This window comes from Schistocerca gregaria, chromosome 4, assembly GCF_023897955.1.
Source record: "Schistocerca gregaria isolate iqSchGreg1 chromosome 4, iqSchGreg1.2, whole genome shotgun sequence".
Classification (NCBI taxonomy): Eukaryota; Metazoa; Arthropoda; class Insecta; order Orthoptera; family Acrididae; genus Schistocerca; species Schistocerca gregaria.
In genome coordinates this window covers 319,004,074-319,021,395 of record NC_064923.1, presented here as the reverse complement: position 1 = coordinate 319,021,395, position 17,322 = coordinate 319,004,074, and the positions used below count along the sequence as shown (strand labels likewise).

The 17,322-nt window shown below is 39.6% G+C and overlaps 1 protein-coding gene across 13 annotated transcripts in view; it reads left to right on the top strand.

Moving 5' to 3' along the window:
- LOC126266871 (alpha-L-iduronidase) overlaps nt 1-17,322 on the top strand; it is a 215,063-nt gene that overhangs the window by 33,519 nt on the left and 164,222 nt on the right. For all 13 annotated transcript variants that reach the window (XM_049971511.1, XM_049971516.1, XM_049971512.1 and 10 more), the window contains one exon: nt 6,070-6,207. In XM_049971511.1, the coding sequence (XP_049827468.1) occupies nt 6,070-6,207 (138 nt within the window). The remainder of the gene's footprint in view (nt 1-6,069; nt 6,208-17,322) is intronic.

Here is a 17,322-nt window from a genome sequence, read left to right as displayed (position 1 = left end):
ATTTCTTGGTCACGTGTAAGTGGACAATGACTGGCTGTGGAAGATTTTGTGAGCAGACAAGGCCCCACTTCCATCTGACAGGATATGTCAATACACAGATTTGTCAAATATGGGCAACGGGAAATCCAAACATAAATCAACCAGAACCACTTCATCCTGGAAATCCTGTGGTGCGGATTTATGGCATAATTTACCACAGGGCCATATTTTTTTCCAAAGAGACAGGTGCCTCCGGTCCTGTTACCCTGTACCATCACTGGTAAGGACTATGAATGTCTTTTGTGCAGCCACGTCATTCAAGCTCTCCAACATCATGGATGTGTGGATGGGATCATATTTAAGCAATATGGTGCACCTCCGCACATTTCAAATCCAGTTACGCAGGTGCTGAAGCACCATTTTGGAAATGTTATAATTATCAGCCACCATTTTCCTACAGCCTGGCTGTCCCAATCACCTGATCTTAATCTGTGTGACTTCTGGCTGTGGGGCTATCTGAAAGATGATGTGTTCAGTGTTCCAATTGCAAACTTAGCTGCACTGAAGGCCCACATTGTGCAACATATTCTGAACATGGCCCTGGAATCACTTTGATCAGTTGTGGAACGTACTGTTCCTCAATTTCAGCTTTTTGCAGAAAATGGTGGACAGTGTATTGAACATGTTTTGCACCAGTCACATCAAAATTAATAATGCAATTTGATTTTGACTGATGCTTTTTATGTGGATTTTACCCCCAGGACATTTAAAAACAGATGTGATTAATGCTTTTTATGTGGTTTTTGGCCTCAGGACAATTAAAAACCAATGTAAGTGATGCTTTTTATGGGGTTTTCGGCCTAAGGATAGTTAAAAACTAATTTTTCCCATCCAATGTGATATAACCTTACCATGGTGGATGGGCTTAGGTAACTAACCGTATCACACCAGACGACCCATGCACACTGAGTAGCACAGTTTGTTTAATGTCAAATGTACAGCTTAGGCATTGTTGTAAGATCTGCTTGTCATTTGTAGTCAATGTCATTTGTAGTCAACCACTATTAAATTATGATGCTTACAGCACAATCTATTGCAACATTTTGTAACTATTTATTTTTCATTTCTATTTATTTATTTACACCTGAAGTTCAGTAGGAGCAAATCTCCTAGGTCATCGAACGTATCAGTACATGAAATTACAATGTAAAACTAGTAGCAGCTAAAAATAAAATGTTTATGAACCCAAAAAAGGTCAAGCCATAAATTTAAGTAAACACAATCTACAATACAACAAGAATCAGCTAAATTTTTCAAGAAACTCCTTGACAGAATAGAAGGAGCGACCCATGAGGAAACTCTTCAGTTTCGATTTGCAAGTGAGGTTATTACTGCTAAGATTTTTGAATTCTTGTGGTAGTTGATTGAAAATGGATGCAACAGTATACTGCACACCTTTTTGCACAAGAGTTAATTAAGTCTGATCCAAATGCAGGTTTAATTTCTGTTGCCACTTACTGCCCAAACCACTCGTTTCTGAGCCAAAAATACCCTTTTAGAATGGGGACAGTTACCCCAAAATATAATACCATATGACACAAACAAATGAAAATGAGTAAAGTAGAGAATTTTCATGTCGAACAATCATTTACTTCAGATACCGTTTGAATGGTAAAAATATCTGCATTAAATCTTTGATCAAGGTCCTGAAAATGGGGTTTCCTTGATAGCTTACTATCTATCTGAACATCTAGAAATTTGAAATATTCAGTAATAACTAAGTCTTACTGTGATTTAGCATTTGTTTCTTATTTGTATAAGTGATCACCCTTATATAAAGAACTGCACTATTTGAAACTGAGCCAATGTTGCACACAACATCCTTTAATACCAAGCTAGTGTCATTAGGAAATGCCCCATTTGACGTACCCCACTCAGACCCCACATCACAGCCATTCTGAACACTGTGAATATTTACCTTTTGCTGTCTGTTGCTAAAGTAAGAGGTGAACCAATTGTCAGCCACTCTCTGTATTCCATACTGGTCCAACTTCTGGAGCAATATTTTGTGATCTGCACAATCAAACACCTTAGTTAAATCAAAAAATATGCCTAACATTTGAAACATTGAAACTGCAAAGAGAACCAACAGATCAATATTTGATCAAATAAAACCAGATTTCTCCCTGGAAGGTCTAAGGTTGAAACAAAAGCTGAACTACTTTGGACACACAATGCGAAGGCATGCCTCGCTGGAAAAAACCTTAATGCTGGGGAAGATTGAAGGAACTAGAAGAAGAGGACGTCAGAGGATGAGATGGATCGATGGCATCACAGAAGCAATGGGTTCCAACCTGGAAGGTCTACGGGAGAAAGTGCAAGACAGGAAAAAGTGGTGTGATTTGGTTCATGGGTCACAAAGAGTCGGAACTGACTAAACGAATAGAGAGAGAGAGAGAGAGAGAGAGAGAGAGAGAGAGAGAGAGAGAGAGAGAATGACTGTATAGAGTATGTTTTTAGTTAGATGTAATTTAAACATGCTGTTAGGGAAGCAGCCTATAAATCTGTAAATTTAACTTACTGCTGTCACAGGACAAGGAAATCATTTACCCTGATTGCATTATAAGATGATCATAGACCAAATGGGGCAGCATTCCTAATGTGTCTGTGAACTTTGTCTTGATTTTGTGGTGTCAGTGTATAATGAGTGGACTAATAACAGTGAAAAATAAACACTGTATAACTAGACTCACCACAAACATTTAGAAAATCCTTCTGCATGTGAGGGCTCCAAAGCAGATGAATTGTCTGTGTATACATTTCAGAGGCTGTGTGTTCTTCTTACTCAAGACTGTCACACCTGGTCTGCTGTTAATTGACAGTGGGTAGCCTTCTCAAATGAGTCATCTTTTCTAGTTCATAGGATGGATGGTGAGCAATGTTCCACCAATAAATGCTAAGAAATAAACTTTCCCAGTTATTTCCACAAGGACTCAAGGCAGTATGAGAAACTGGATGCTGCTTTTTTGGAATGTCTAAGGTTACTTAGCTGCCTAAAACTTAAACATTGGTTTGAAAACTTCAGTGCTTTGCTAGGAATGGCTCTATTGGAAATGGAATGCAATTGCCTCCCTGCAGCCGTTGAATGACTTACCCAACCTTTTATAGGGGAGACTGGTGGAGTCTGACCCACAAAGCAACTTCACATATTTCACATTAACAGATCACTGTGAGAGCTGAAAGAAAAGATAAATGACACAATATTTTTTAAGACCAGTTGAGGATTGGACCCAACAGTTTGGACTTTTAATTTGACACTTATTCACAGAGCCACTGAGAAACTGTTGACTGATTTGGCTACAAAACAGTCCTCAGAGATCACGTTCAGTGATTAAATTTGTTGTTTTCATTGCAGGGAATGTGACCTTTAACCAGGATGATGGTAAGACAGAGATTTAGGAACCAGGTTTTAAATTGAAAGACATTTCCAGGGGCAGATGTGGACTCTGACCACAACCTACTGGTTATGAACTGTAGATTAAAACTGAAGAAACTGCAAAAAGGTGGGAATTTAAGGAGATGGGACCTGGATGAACTGTCTAAACCAGAGGTTGTACAGAGTTTCAGGGAGAGCATAAGGGAACAATTGACAGGAATGGGGGAAAGAAATACAGTAGAAGAAGAATGGGTAGCTTTGAGAGATGAAATAGTGAAGGCAGCAGAGTATGATGTAGGTAAAAAGACGAGGGCTAGTGGAAATCCTTGGGTAACAGAAGAGATACTGAATTTAATTGATAAAAGGAGAAAATACAAAAATGCAGTATGTGAAGCAGGCAAAAAGGAATTCAAATGTCTCAAAAATGAAATCGACAAGAAGTGCAAAATGGCTAAGCAGGGATGGCTAGAGGACAAATGTAGGGATGTAGAGGCTTATCTCATGAGGGGTAAGATGGATACTGCCTACAGGAAAATTAAACAGACCTTTGGAGAAAAGAGAACCACTTGCATGAGTATCAAGAGCTCAGATGGAAACACAGTTCTAAGCAAACAAGGGAAAGCAGTAAGGTGGAAGGAGTATATAGAGGGTCTATACGGGGGCGATGTTCTTGAGGACAACTGCGTGAAGAATTTGATAGAGCACTGAAAGACCTAAGTCAAAACAAGGCCCCAGGAGTAGACAACATTCCATTAGAACTACTGACAGCCTTGAGAGAACCAGTCCTGACACAACTGTACCATCTGGTGAGCAAGATGTATGACACAGACGAAATTCCCTCAGACTTCAAGAAGAATATGATAATTCGAATCCCAAAGTAAGCAGGTGTTGACAGATGTGAAAATTATCGAACTATCATTTTAATAAGTCACAGCTGCAAAATACTAACACAAATTCTGTACAGATGAATGGAAAAACTGGTAGAAGCCGACCTCAGGGAAGATCAGTTTGGATTCTGTAGAAACATGGGAACATATGAGGCAATACTGACCCTACGAATTATCTTAGAAAATAGATTAAGGAAAGGCAAAGCTACATTTCTAGCATTTGTAGACTTAGAGAAAGCTTTTGACAATGTTGACTGGAATACTCTCTTTCAAATTCAAAAGCTGGCAGGGCTAAAATACAGGGAGCGAAAGGCTGTTTACAATTTGTACAGAAACCAGATGGTAGTTGTAAGAGTAGAGGGGCATGAAAGGGAAGCAGTGGTTGGGAAGGGTGTGCAACAGGATTTAGCCTCTCCCTGATGCTATTTAATCTGCATATCGAGCAAGCAGTAAAGAAAAGTTTGGAGTAGGTATTAAAATCCATGGAGAAGAAATAAAAACTTTGAGGTTCGCTGATGACTTTGTAATTCTGTCAGAGACAGCAAAGGACTTGGAAGAGCAGTTGAACGGAATGGACAGTGTCTTGAAAGGAGGGTATAAGATGAACATCAACAAAAGCAAAACAAGCATAATGGAATGTAGTCGAATTAAGTTGGGTGATGCTGAGGGAATTAGATTAGGAAATGAGATACTTAAAGTAGTAAAGGTGTTTTGCTATTTTGGGAGCAAAATAACTGATGATGGTCGAAGTAGAGAGGATATAAAATGTAGACTGGCAATGGCAAGGAAAGCGTTTCTGAAGAAGAGAAATTTGTTACCATCGAGTATTGATTTAAGTGTCAGAAAATCGTTTCTGAAAGTATTTGTATGGAGTGTAGCCATGTATGGAAGTGAAACATGGACAACAAATAGTTTAGACAAGAAGAGAATAGAAGCTTTTGAAATGTGGTGCTACAGAAGAATGCTGAAGATTAGGTGGGTAGATCACATAACTAATGAGGAGGTATTGAATAGAATTGGAGAGAAGAGGAGTTCCTGGCACAACTTGACAAGAAGAAGAGATCGGTTGGTAGGACATGTTCTGAGGCATCAAGGGATCGCCAATTTAGTACTGGAGGGCAGCATAGAGGGTAAAAGTCATAGAGGGAGACCAAGAGATGAATACACTATGCAGATTCAAAAGGATGTTGGCTGCAGTAGGTAATGGGGGATGAAGAAGCTTGCACAGGGTAGAGTATCATGGAGAGCTGCATCAAACCATTCTCAGGACTGAAGACCACAACAACAACAACAACAACCAGGGTAAATCAGCATTCTATATAAATAGAACTGTTTATAAATGGTTGAAAGAGCACAATAAAGTCTCGAAAGTCTTTCCATAGTTTCCAGATATCCATGATTCTAACCCACTGGAAATCAGTAGTGCCATTTTGATCATCATGTTCCTTCATGAATTCTTCACTACAATTCTGAGGCACACTGTAGACCGTGTTCCAGGTACTAGTGGAGGTTTATTAGCATCAAACTGAATCACTCTTGTTTTATCTAGGCACAGTTTCTATTGAATCACCGCATAACATAGATACTGAGAGTTGATCTTAATAATGTCACTTGACAGTGTCAATTTCAAGTAGATGTTAATAAATTTATTCCTGTTTCATGTACTACTTCAATTTTTACATTTACTTGTCTGTACAAAATATGTGCACACATTTTCAAATTATATTCTAATTACTGATAAGTTGTATTCATATTATTTGTTATCAGCCCTTCTTCACCATCAGAAGCACGCTCTTTCCTGCTGTCTTATCCTGAAAAGTTGAATTTAGTGCTAATTGGGGCACTGCCAAACTCTGCCATAAGGCATGTTCGTATTCACTGGATGCTTCACTTGATTGATTACAGGTAAAATGGATCTTTACTGCTATATTTACACTTAAGCACATAAAAGTGTAATAACAACTGTGGTTATTTTAGAGACATTAAAATAGTGACAGTCATGTACTAGTCAGATGCAATTCTTAAAATTAAATATGAATCTTAGGACAAGTGTAGCTTTACCTGCATTGTGCAACTCTGTTGCAACTGGAAAGAGAAACCTGGAGAAATGTGGTTCCTAAGAGATTTTGTCTACAGCACTTTTTTTCATTTTATCATACTTGATATGTTTTCCTTGATGTATGTTGTTTCAGTTACATGCTCACAACGTCCCAGTTATTAGCACCCTATATGAATTAATATTTGAGTCAAACGATGTGCGCAATGGAAAGGATGGTTGATTAAATCAATTTGATGACCAAGTTAATTGATCTTTCCTTATTGTGTGCGAAATTTGTGGAGGAAATGCAGGACTTTTTTTGTCATCAGGTAGAATACAGAGGACGTTGGGGAAGTTCCCAGTGCAATGAACGACTGTCTTCTAAAATAAGGCTTACAGATATAAATATGAAGTTAGCACCATGTAGTTATGAGTTCTCTCAAAGGTGGATGAATCCATGCCCAATCTGGAGACATGTTTGGAACACTTCATTTTGTCTCTGTAACTGGAGGGGCCAATGTCATGATCAGATAGTTGGTTGCACTGACTGCACCTTTTTATCCCACACTCAAAGCCACATATTCTGCTCTCTTTGACATTGAAATCATCACATTATTCAAACTCAAAATGACAAATCATTTTTAATTCTTATGTCAGCACCACTGTTACCAAAGAAGCACAGCAACATGTTAAAGAACTAACTTTGAGTTGTTCCTCCCTTAGACCTAAAGAGAATTTTTATTCATTTGTGTGTGTATGTGTTTTTTTTAATTTTTTATTATTTATTTATTTATTTTTTACATGGGTGATGTATTTGTTCCCAAGAAAACCCATCATGGATCTACAGTCCAGAGATATAAAAAGCTTCCCTATCAGATCTCTATGGAGGACAGCCACATGCAAAGCTATGAACAACCTTAGGAATATGCAAAATATTGTAACTGCAGATGTGCAAGGATTGTGCCTAATTGAAAATTACAAATTGTGCAGAGAGAACACCAGTTGCCTTAAAACTGGAATACTAGGATTAGGAGAGACTCATTGGAAAGCCAGTGACATTTCAGAACAGTTGATGGGAATTCAGTATGATTTTCTGGTAGCTCATATAATTCCATTAATGATGTTGCTTTGTTAGCACACAAGGGATGAAATGTTGCAGTGCATGTGTACAAGCCTTCCATGATGAACAATACTAGTGAAATCCAAATACTAGCCTCGCAAGTTAAATATTATACAGGCATATGTATCAAATTCAGCAGCTGATGGTAAAAATGGAATGAAATGAGCATATGCCATCATTGGCCTGGAGATCCCATCTAAGGAAGTTTAGCCACCAAGTACAAAACTTATTTCAGTCGACGCCACATTGGGCAACTTAAGTGCCAGTGTTGAGGATGAAATGATGATGAGGGCAACACAACATCCAGTCCACGAGCGGAGGAAATCTCCAACCCAGCCGGAATTGAACCCAGCCTTGCTGCGTGGGAGGCAAGCACGGTACCACACAGCTTAGCAGGTGGACTGATGGTGGAGAGAGAAGAATTTTGTGGGACCCTTTCCAACTTCCTTTGCGATGGTGCTTAATGGTTATTGCTGAGTAGTTGCTCTTCCAAATAGCATCCCATGCAAGCAAACCAGTTGGGACTTTGCTTGATATTGCTCATACCTTAGTACTCAGGCTGTGCACAACTCTGTTTAAACATAATAGCTCAATGCAGTCATAGAGCTGAATTGTGCACATCTGCTTTCATAACCCCCAGCCAATTTTCCCCAAGTAATAACCTGTAGCTGAGATCCTGCAGTCAAATAGTCTACACAATGGCCAAATTTGTGAGTTAATAAAATACACATAAATGTAAAAGAAAAGACAAATGAATATTGTATAAAGAGGGTTTTACTCTAATGTCTGTAACAGATGTAGATGACAAGATCTTTGTGAGTGTGCCAAATTCTGATGTTTGTTTCATTGCAAACGTACAGATTGTACATCTCATTTCCTACCAAAAGTGTAACACTTAGCTTATCAGGATGGGCAGTCTTGGCGTTTGTGCCAGGAATAACACCTCGGGCAAGACTTAATTCTGTTCACCTGTGTAGTCGCCTGTTTAGTGAACTGTTGATGCAGCATGGTATGTTGTTTACTTGGCATGGGTAGCGCACACTGCTGGTGTGGAATAGGGCGATCACAACTAAGGGACTCAACCTGACAAATATGAGCTGACAGGGGACTGGAATCGTACTGATGTAATATTTGCACTACCTGCTGAAATGATGGATCGGACTATTTCAGTATTTGTTCTCTTAGTTTGACATCAGGCACAATGTACACAATCACATCATGCAACATAACATCTGAATATAAAGCATCGCAAACACATTTGAATTTGCATTTCCTTGTCGTACCCTGCAAATCTGTTACCCACTTGCTATAAGTTAGTTCTGACTGTTTTGTGCAATTGAAGATTGATACCTAGCTGCTACCACATTCACTTGTCAGTCATAATAGTTAGTCAGCGAATCAATAACACTGTCATATGCAAGTTCACTCGGAGTGGCGTTAGGAAAGAGTTTTTGAATTAATCTGAACACTGCTTTTTCTACCATTGATAATAAATGTGGGAGTTTCACAGTACCTGGTACATTATGGACAACGATGTGTGCCTCGAACTATGCTAACCACTCTAGCCATTCCTCTTCTTGGTCACACAACTGTCCAAAAGGTGGTATAGCAGCTGTAGTAGGTGGTGCTTGTTCTCTCAGGCATGCAGTGTTGGTGAGTAGCTCCTGCACTGTGTTGAGCAGTGCTGATATTTGCTGCATCTGAAACTTTAATATCAGCATTAGCTGTGTAGCATCTAACCCTTGCAGCTGTGGCACCTGAGCAGGGGGTGGAACAGGATTGGTGGGCATGTTTTAAGACACAAATGTGAAACATATACAAGGCAAGCAATCTAAATAATGACAAAATCAAAGAAATTTTTTGCAACATCCACCTGAAAACACTGATTGATCAAAAATGACAAGAACCTGTGAAAGCAATATGCATCCCTGCAAAGGAAAGCCAAGAGAAATTAAGGCACCAGCAACAAAAAACACAAATTTCTGTGGCTGTTGGCACATGGTTCATTTGAAGACTCATTGTCAATTTTTGGTTCCTGCCCACTTGCATGCTGCATTCTCGAACTGCTATACAATAATTCAAGCAAATCACATTAGTAGTTTTATTTCTATAAAGCAGGTTGCCTATACTTAACTTTAATGTATAAAAGTGTCACAAGGGAGAGGTGACATGCAAAAGTTCTTTCTATACACAATGTTCCTGCAAGCTGACACATGTCACTGATAACTGATCTGTGAGTGCTGGTCTACAACTGTGCCTATACCGTCCTCTAATGTCCGTAGACTGAGTCAATCTGAGGAGCCGGAGCTGGCAGGAGCACACCTCTTGCAAGGGGTGGTCCTAATGAGCGCACCATTGGCTGATGTCATATCACTGTCTTCTCTGGTCTTGCACTTTCGCCTTTGTTCTGGCACTTGTGGTTATGCCAGAACAAATATGACAGCCGTTGCATGTGCAGCCTGCTGACTGTGCCCCCTGTTGGAACAAATGAATATATAGGCAGGTGTACAAGGCTTTGCCAGCCACTTGTGTATTGCTAATTGTACTGGACTTTGTCTTCCACATGTATGTACTATTCAAGCAATAAATTACAGTGTTCTTGGTTTTAGAAACTCTTTGGTAATAGGATAGGATTCATCTCCATGTGTTCCATTTCAGTAATTAGTCCTTTGAGTTTAATTTCCATGGAGGCAGTGCTTAAATCTCCTCTTAAGCAACAGCAGGCACCGACAGTCATTATTTCCAGTTTAACAACTACATTGGCACAACTTGGGGACTTGCCAACAATGTATCCATTCTCTGTGTATGATGATGCAGCAGAAGACTGTGATGCTTATGAAAATTCTACAGGCACTTAGACATTTTGGGTAACAGACATAAACTTATGCAAGACCTTTCTTCTGTCGTGGATTTCTCATTACAGAGATCAGTTGTCGTGTCAGCTCGCCTCCTTACAAGAACCTTCTATTCTTTCCTTTGATCAGATGTGTGCGTTACTTTCCACCTATCAGTCTCACGTTATTGCTGCTTGTGTGGAGTTTTACAGCTGTAGATTTGGGCTCTCTCCCTCTGACTTTAGTCATGGAGGCTGGTGAGTTATAACAAATAACAGATTCCCATTCTGGGACAGTTTTCACCACCTGTGGCTTACAAGGCTGTGGTTCAGTCCTTAACATTCTGAGCTGTGGACAGTTTATTTGTTTTGGATGCTTTTAAACTGATGGGATTCTCCATTCATGATGAAGTGCGTTTGGTTTCCATTCAATTTCCATATCAATGGTTAGATTCTCTCTGTGCCAAATTTTTCCCTCTATTTTCTCCAGAACTGGGTCGTGCAACAGGATTTTGGGCTCACATTACAATGAAACAGGCTGCCTGCCCCCATTTTTTTCTGGGCCCGCCAAGTACTGATGACTTATTGGGGTCAAGTTAAAGTAGGATTAGATTATCTTACCCACTGGTAAATTACACATCTGCCGTGATTTAAAAAAATCTAGTAATGCACAGTCAATCATTGATACCTACCCCTTTGCCATACCCTAATGATCTGTTAAAAAATTATTGGGGGACCATTATCTTTCAAAGATTGACTTGGCAGAGGCATATTTACAGCTGCCACTTGACGAGGAATTTAAGTGCCTTCTAGTTATCAATATTACATTTGGGTTTTATCAATACCAGCATTTTCCTTTGCATGTGTTGTGGCATCCATTATTTTTCAGTGGTTTTTAGAGCAACTTATTTCATCCATTCCAGGATGCATAAACTATTTGGATGACAGAGTATGGCAGTGTCTGGTGCCTCTACAGAGGAACATTTGCAGAACCTTCATGCTCTATCCTCTGTTCTACAGTCTGCAGGGTTAAAGTGCAATTTGGACAGGGCACATTTTTTTCAATCATCTATTATTTGTTTGAGTTTTGAAGTCTTGCAGGCTGGCATTAAACCATTGCACCAGCATATTGATGCTATTTCTGCAGTGCAGTACCCCACATCTGTCGAGGAATTACAAGCATTTTTAGCCAGAATTGTGTACTACCACAAATTCATACCAGTCACTGCTACTGTGGCACAACTGCTCCATACATTATAATGTAAAGATGTTCCTCACCAGTGGTCCCTGGCTTGTGACTGGGCATTTGAGTTAGTTAAATCAAAGCTGCAGTTGGCCCCTTGTGTTCGGTCACTTTTCAGCCAGGGCATCACCTTGTGCTAGCGATGGACACATGTCAGTTTGCCCTTGGCACTGTGCTTGCTCATAAGTATGCAGACATTTCTGAAAAGTGTATTGAATATGGCTCTAAATCCTTAAATTCAGGGCAACAGCATTATTATCTGATAGAGAAAGAGGTCTTGGTAAACATAAATGCTCTAAAAAAATTTCATGTTTTCTACAGGTCTAAGTTTCAACTGTCATGATACAATTATGAGATACATCTTCAACCTACACCGCAACATGCAAATGCTGACACCTTATCACCAGACGATCCAAATCTAGAGTTTGATAAAGAGGAATTTGTTGGTTTTCATTTAGAAATGGAATTTCAAGAAGTTGTTGGTTTTCCTATTACTAGCATTAAAATTAAAGCCACAGTAGGTACGGACCCTGTTTTAAGTAAATTTATTTGATTTGTCCATGTGGCTGGCTGGACAAACCTCCAGGCTGTGCTTCTGATCATTTGAGAAATTATTTTGCAATACAAAAATCATGTTTCTGTTTGGGATGGAGTACTGCTGTTAGCTACAGAGGCCACTGCACCCAGGGTGTAGTTCCAGCACTCTTCAGCATGGGGTTATGCATTTATTACATGTGGATAACTTTGGTGTGTCACATACAAAGTCTTAGCTTGTAGACATGTTTCTTGGCTGGGAATCGATGGGGGAAAAGCACGAGTTGCTGCGGCCTGCCCACAGTGTGCCACCCATCAGGCGGCTTCCCTTGCTTCTTTGTCACTGTAGCCAGATCCACAGCAGGCTTGGGCATTAATTCATGTCGATTTTGTGGGACCTTTTCTGAATTTCTACTGGCTTATCATAATTGATACTTATTCTAAGTTTCTGTATGTGGTGTGTTGTCTGTCTACTTCTGCAGCAGCAACAATTTCAGCTTTGTCAAAAATTTTTGCAATGGGAGGTCTTCCATATACATTAGTTACTGACAATGGCCCCTAGTTCAGATCTCAGGAATATGAAGATTTTTGTAAGTGGTGTTCACCATGTCAAGGCTCCTCCTTTCCACCGTCAGTCGAATAGAGAAGCAGAACAACTAGTACAAATATTTAAGTCTCAGATGAAAAAATACATTTTGGATGTGTTACTGGAAGTAGCTCATGACTGGCTCCTCAATTCTTATAGATACACCCCAGTCAGTAATAAGATTCCGGCAGAGTTGTTGCACATTCATCAGCCTCGTACTATATTTCAGCCAACATCAGGCTGTCCACCAGCACTGGCACCGGTGCCATGCCACAATGCTTCTGGCCTGACACTGCTGTTTGGACTTGCAGGTTTGGCTGAGTGCCAGTGATAATTGAGAGTAGCCATGGCCAATGCCTCTGAGTTTTCTGCACGGCTGGCGGTAGGGTGTCATGTCACATCAACCAGCTGTGACCTCACATGTGCGACTGTGCACTGCATCTACATCTACATCTACATTTATACTGTGCAAGCCACCCAACAGCACTTGGCGGAGGGCACTTTATGTGCCACTGTCATTACCTCCCTTTTCTGTTCCACTCGTGTATGGTTCACGGGAAGAACAACTGTCGGAAAGCCTCCATGCGCGCTCAAATCTCTCTAATTTTACATTCGTGATCTCCTCAGGAGGTATAAGTAGGGGCAAGCAATATTCAATAGCTCATCCAGAAATGCACCCTCTCGAAACCTGGACAGCAAGCTACACCACGAAGCATAGTGCCTCTCTTGAAGAGTCTGCCACTTGAGTTTGCTAAACATCTTCGTAACACTATCACATTTACCAACTAACCCTGTGACAAAATGCGCCACTCTTCTTTGGATCTTCTCTATCTCCTCTGTCAACCCCACCTGGTATGGATCCCACACTGATGAGCAATACTCAAGTATAGGCCGAATGAGTGTTTTGTAAGCCACCTCCTTTGTTGAAGGACTATATTTTCTAAGGACTCTCCCAATGAATCTCAACCTGGCACCCATCTTACCAACAATTAATTTTATATGATCATTCCACTTCAAATCGTTTCGTACGCATACTCCCAGATATTTTACAGAAGTAACTGCTACCAGTGTTTGTTCCGGTATCATATAATCATACAATAAAGGATCCTTCTTTCTATGTATTCACAATACATTACATTTGTCTATGTTAAGGGTCACTGCACTGGGTGCACCTTCGCTGGTCCTGCATCCTCAATATGCCCAGCCGTCTTCTACATCGTGGCCAGTGCCCTCACATCCTCCTCTGCTGCTGTTGACATATTCACAACTGTCTCTTCCACGGTGGTGCTCACTTCAGCTGTTGGGGCTAAGGCAAGACCCTGGCTTCTGCTCTGTTGCAACCGATGCCTCCATTACTGTGGTGTCCATCGCAGCCAACACTGCTTGTTCCACCACCTGCATTGCAACCTCCTTCCCTGTGGTTGGATTCTGATGTGGAAATAGACAACACACTAGTGTCTTCCTGTCCTACCATTTGGCCTCTCATGAGCACAGTGCTCACTTCTTTGCAAAGGAAGAGGAGTATTGTAACTACCAGTTTTGTGTGTGCACTGCTTCATAGTTCACACATGAAGTTTGTGCTTGATTGGGACACTAGAGGCCATTCAGCCCACTAATATGACAGCCGTTGTGTGCACAGCCAGCAGGCCAGAGCATATGGCTCAGCCAGCCACTTGCGTATTGCTAATTGGAATGTACCTTGTCTTCCATGTGTGTGTACTGTTCAAGCAATAAATCACAGTGTTCTTGGGTTGGAACAGAAATACAACCGGAACAAGTTGGATTTGTGCATAATAAAGAAACATGAGAGCAGATTTTCAGCATCAAACTGTTGAATGAGAGATGTAGAGAATTCAATACCCCTTTAGTTCTTTGTTTCTGGGAGTATTGCAAGGCTTCGAATGATGTTCTGTGGAAAGAACTCCGGAATGTGTTATCAGAAATGCAAATTCCTGATTATCTTATTACCCGTAATAGAAATCTCCACTCTGACAGCAAGACAGTAATCAGCCTATATAAGACAATTTCAAGTCCTTTCTAATCATGTAAGGAGTTAGACTGGGGTTCATTCTATCAGCAGTTATATTTGACACCTGTGAAGAATATGTTATCAAAAAAAGATCTTGTAACTGGACCAGTGGTATCTGAATTGTAGAATGGTGAATCAGTAATTTGAAATTTCCTGATGATACTGTGCTGCTTGCACAATCACAAGTGGAAATGAAGGAACTACTGGACAGAATTAAGAGAGAAAGCGAGAAATTTTTGTTGTCAGTAAATAAGAAAAAGACCAAGATCATGATATTTGACAGAGATGAGTCACTACCAACTAGCTACTGATCTACTATCAGAATATGAGGAAGCTGATCGCTTTGTCTACCTGGGCTCAGTGTTTCAGAAAGAGGGTGGCTCTGCTCAGGAAATATGGCATAAAATTTCTATGAGCAGGGGTGCTGCATCAAAACAGATATTTATGTGGAAAAACTGAGTACTAACAAGGTTTACTTAACTGAGAATGCTGAAATCTCTGGTGTTTCCAGTTTTCCTATACAGGGCTGAAACTGGGATAATAACTCAAAGGGACTGAAAAAAGAGTTGATTCATTTGAGATGTGGACATACAGGAGGTTATTGAGAATATCATGGTTGGACAATTGAACCAACAAATCAATCCTTCAAGGGTTCATAGTGAGGAAGTTATTGTCCAGTAGTTGTTTCCAGTGAATTCTGCAGTTCTTTGGTCACATAGTTTGATGAGAGAAGGATGACTTGGAAAAAAATACCATCTAAGGCAACAGTGAAGGAATAGGATTACAGGAAAGACCACTGAGACAATGGCCCAGATAAAGCAAAAGAAAAGCCAAATATGGAGCCAGATACTCCAAATTACAGAAGTCTGGGAACAATGGAGGCAGATTGTTAAGAGGATTGTATGATGGGTTGTCAGCTTTCACCTGTGAAAGACAGGACAGTGATTGTGATATTAATGGTGATGATGATGATGATGATGATATACTTATTATCTGACTTCAAAGAGGAGTACTTACAATGGCTAACTGGCACTCTCAGACACATCAGAAGTGATGTGGAAGTCAAGAAGTTGATCGTATCAGAAGTCTGGGAACAATGGAGGCAGATTGTTAAGAGGATTGTATGATGGGTTGTCAGCTTTCACCTGTGAAAGACAGGACAGTGATTGTGATATTAATGGTGATGATGATGATATATTTATTATCTGACTTCAAAGAGGAGTACTTATAATGGCTAACTGGCACTCTCAGACACATCAGAAGTGATGTGGAAGTCAAGAAGTTGATCGTATTCTATCTTACCTTGATGTCTTTACCATACAAAAAGTTACATAATTTCCCTTAGTTGTCACTATCCACTACAGAAGGACATTGTTTTGAATATTTTAATTCTTCTGAAGCTCAATTATGTAGACATAATGGACACAAAACAAAGGAAAATTCTTGTTAGCCACCAATGGCTTCATCATTATAGCATAGCCAGCAGATTGGCTACATTAATAAGCTATACACACCGGGCATTAATCTTTGACAATTGTCTGCATTGAAACAAATTCATTGTAACACATTACATCAACTCTCCTCTACAACTCAGTTGCTAGCAAGATGTAAACAGTTGTTTTGTATTTGTGGCAGACCCATATAATTAGATTACATACAATTTTTGTTCCCTAAATCCATAGTGAGATCATCAAGGATATAGACCATTTCATTAAAGAAGACTACATATTTACAAAATAAAAAATGATACATCTAAGCGATTTATGCAGTTCACAAGTCATCAAGTTTTTGGAAGCAGAATATGTCTCCATTGGAGACCAGTGATTGCATAAAATATGTGGAAGTTTCTACTTTTAATTTCACTATCACATTATGCAATTTAAATGATCAAAATTGTTCTTTAAAATCATTTTGCAATAGGGTTTTCTAGATTTTTAATTGTTAATGAATTCTGAAGGAATCTTTCCTAAAGAAATCTCAAATTGAGTCAAGAAAATTTTCTTCTTTTATTGTGGAGGTATGAAGGTGGAAATGTCATTAACCTGGGTCACTGGTAGGTTTTCAGAATGATTTTGTGTGATTTGGAAGCCAAAAGATTGTGAGTGAAACTTGTGTGCCTTGTTATGAGTGCTGAAACAAATACTCCTCCATTGCATAATGGCTCACAAGGAAAAGTGCCACCAGTTGGAAGAAGAATTGTTTGGGATGCTGGTGTAGTTATCCACATTTATTTTTTTGTGACTCAGCTTATTTTCTGGAAGGGTGCTTCCAAGATGGTGAACTTGCAGTGACAGTCAGAATGTGTTACCACACTATCTTGCACTTCAGATCAGCAAGTAATAAATTGATAATTCCTTCACAATTTGCAAGACTTTTACATCTCATGTTGTTGTATCTTAACTGCTCTAAAAAACTTCATGTACAAACAAGTATTATGGTGTTAGAGTCAAATAGAGCAGAAAAAGAAAGAAAAAGCATGATTAAAAATAGCTTTACTGTGGAGTAATATAAAAACAATGACCATAAATGAAGACAGCCTGTTTTACACATATTTGAAATCAAAATCTATTGTTAGATAATATTCAGTACTGCGTTGCACTACCCCACATATTGTGCGTACTGTTGTGACCCAATCTT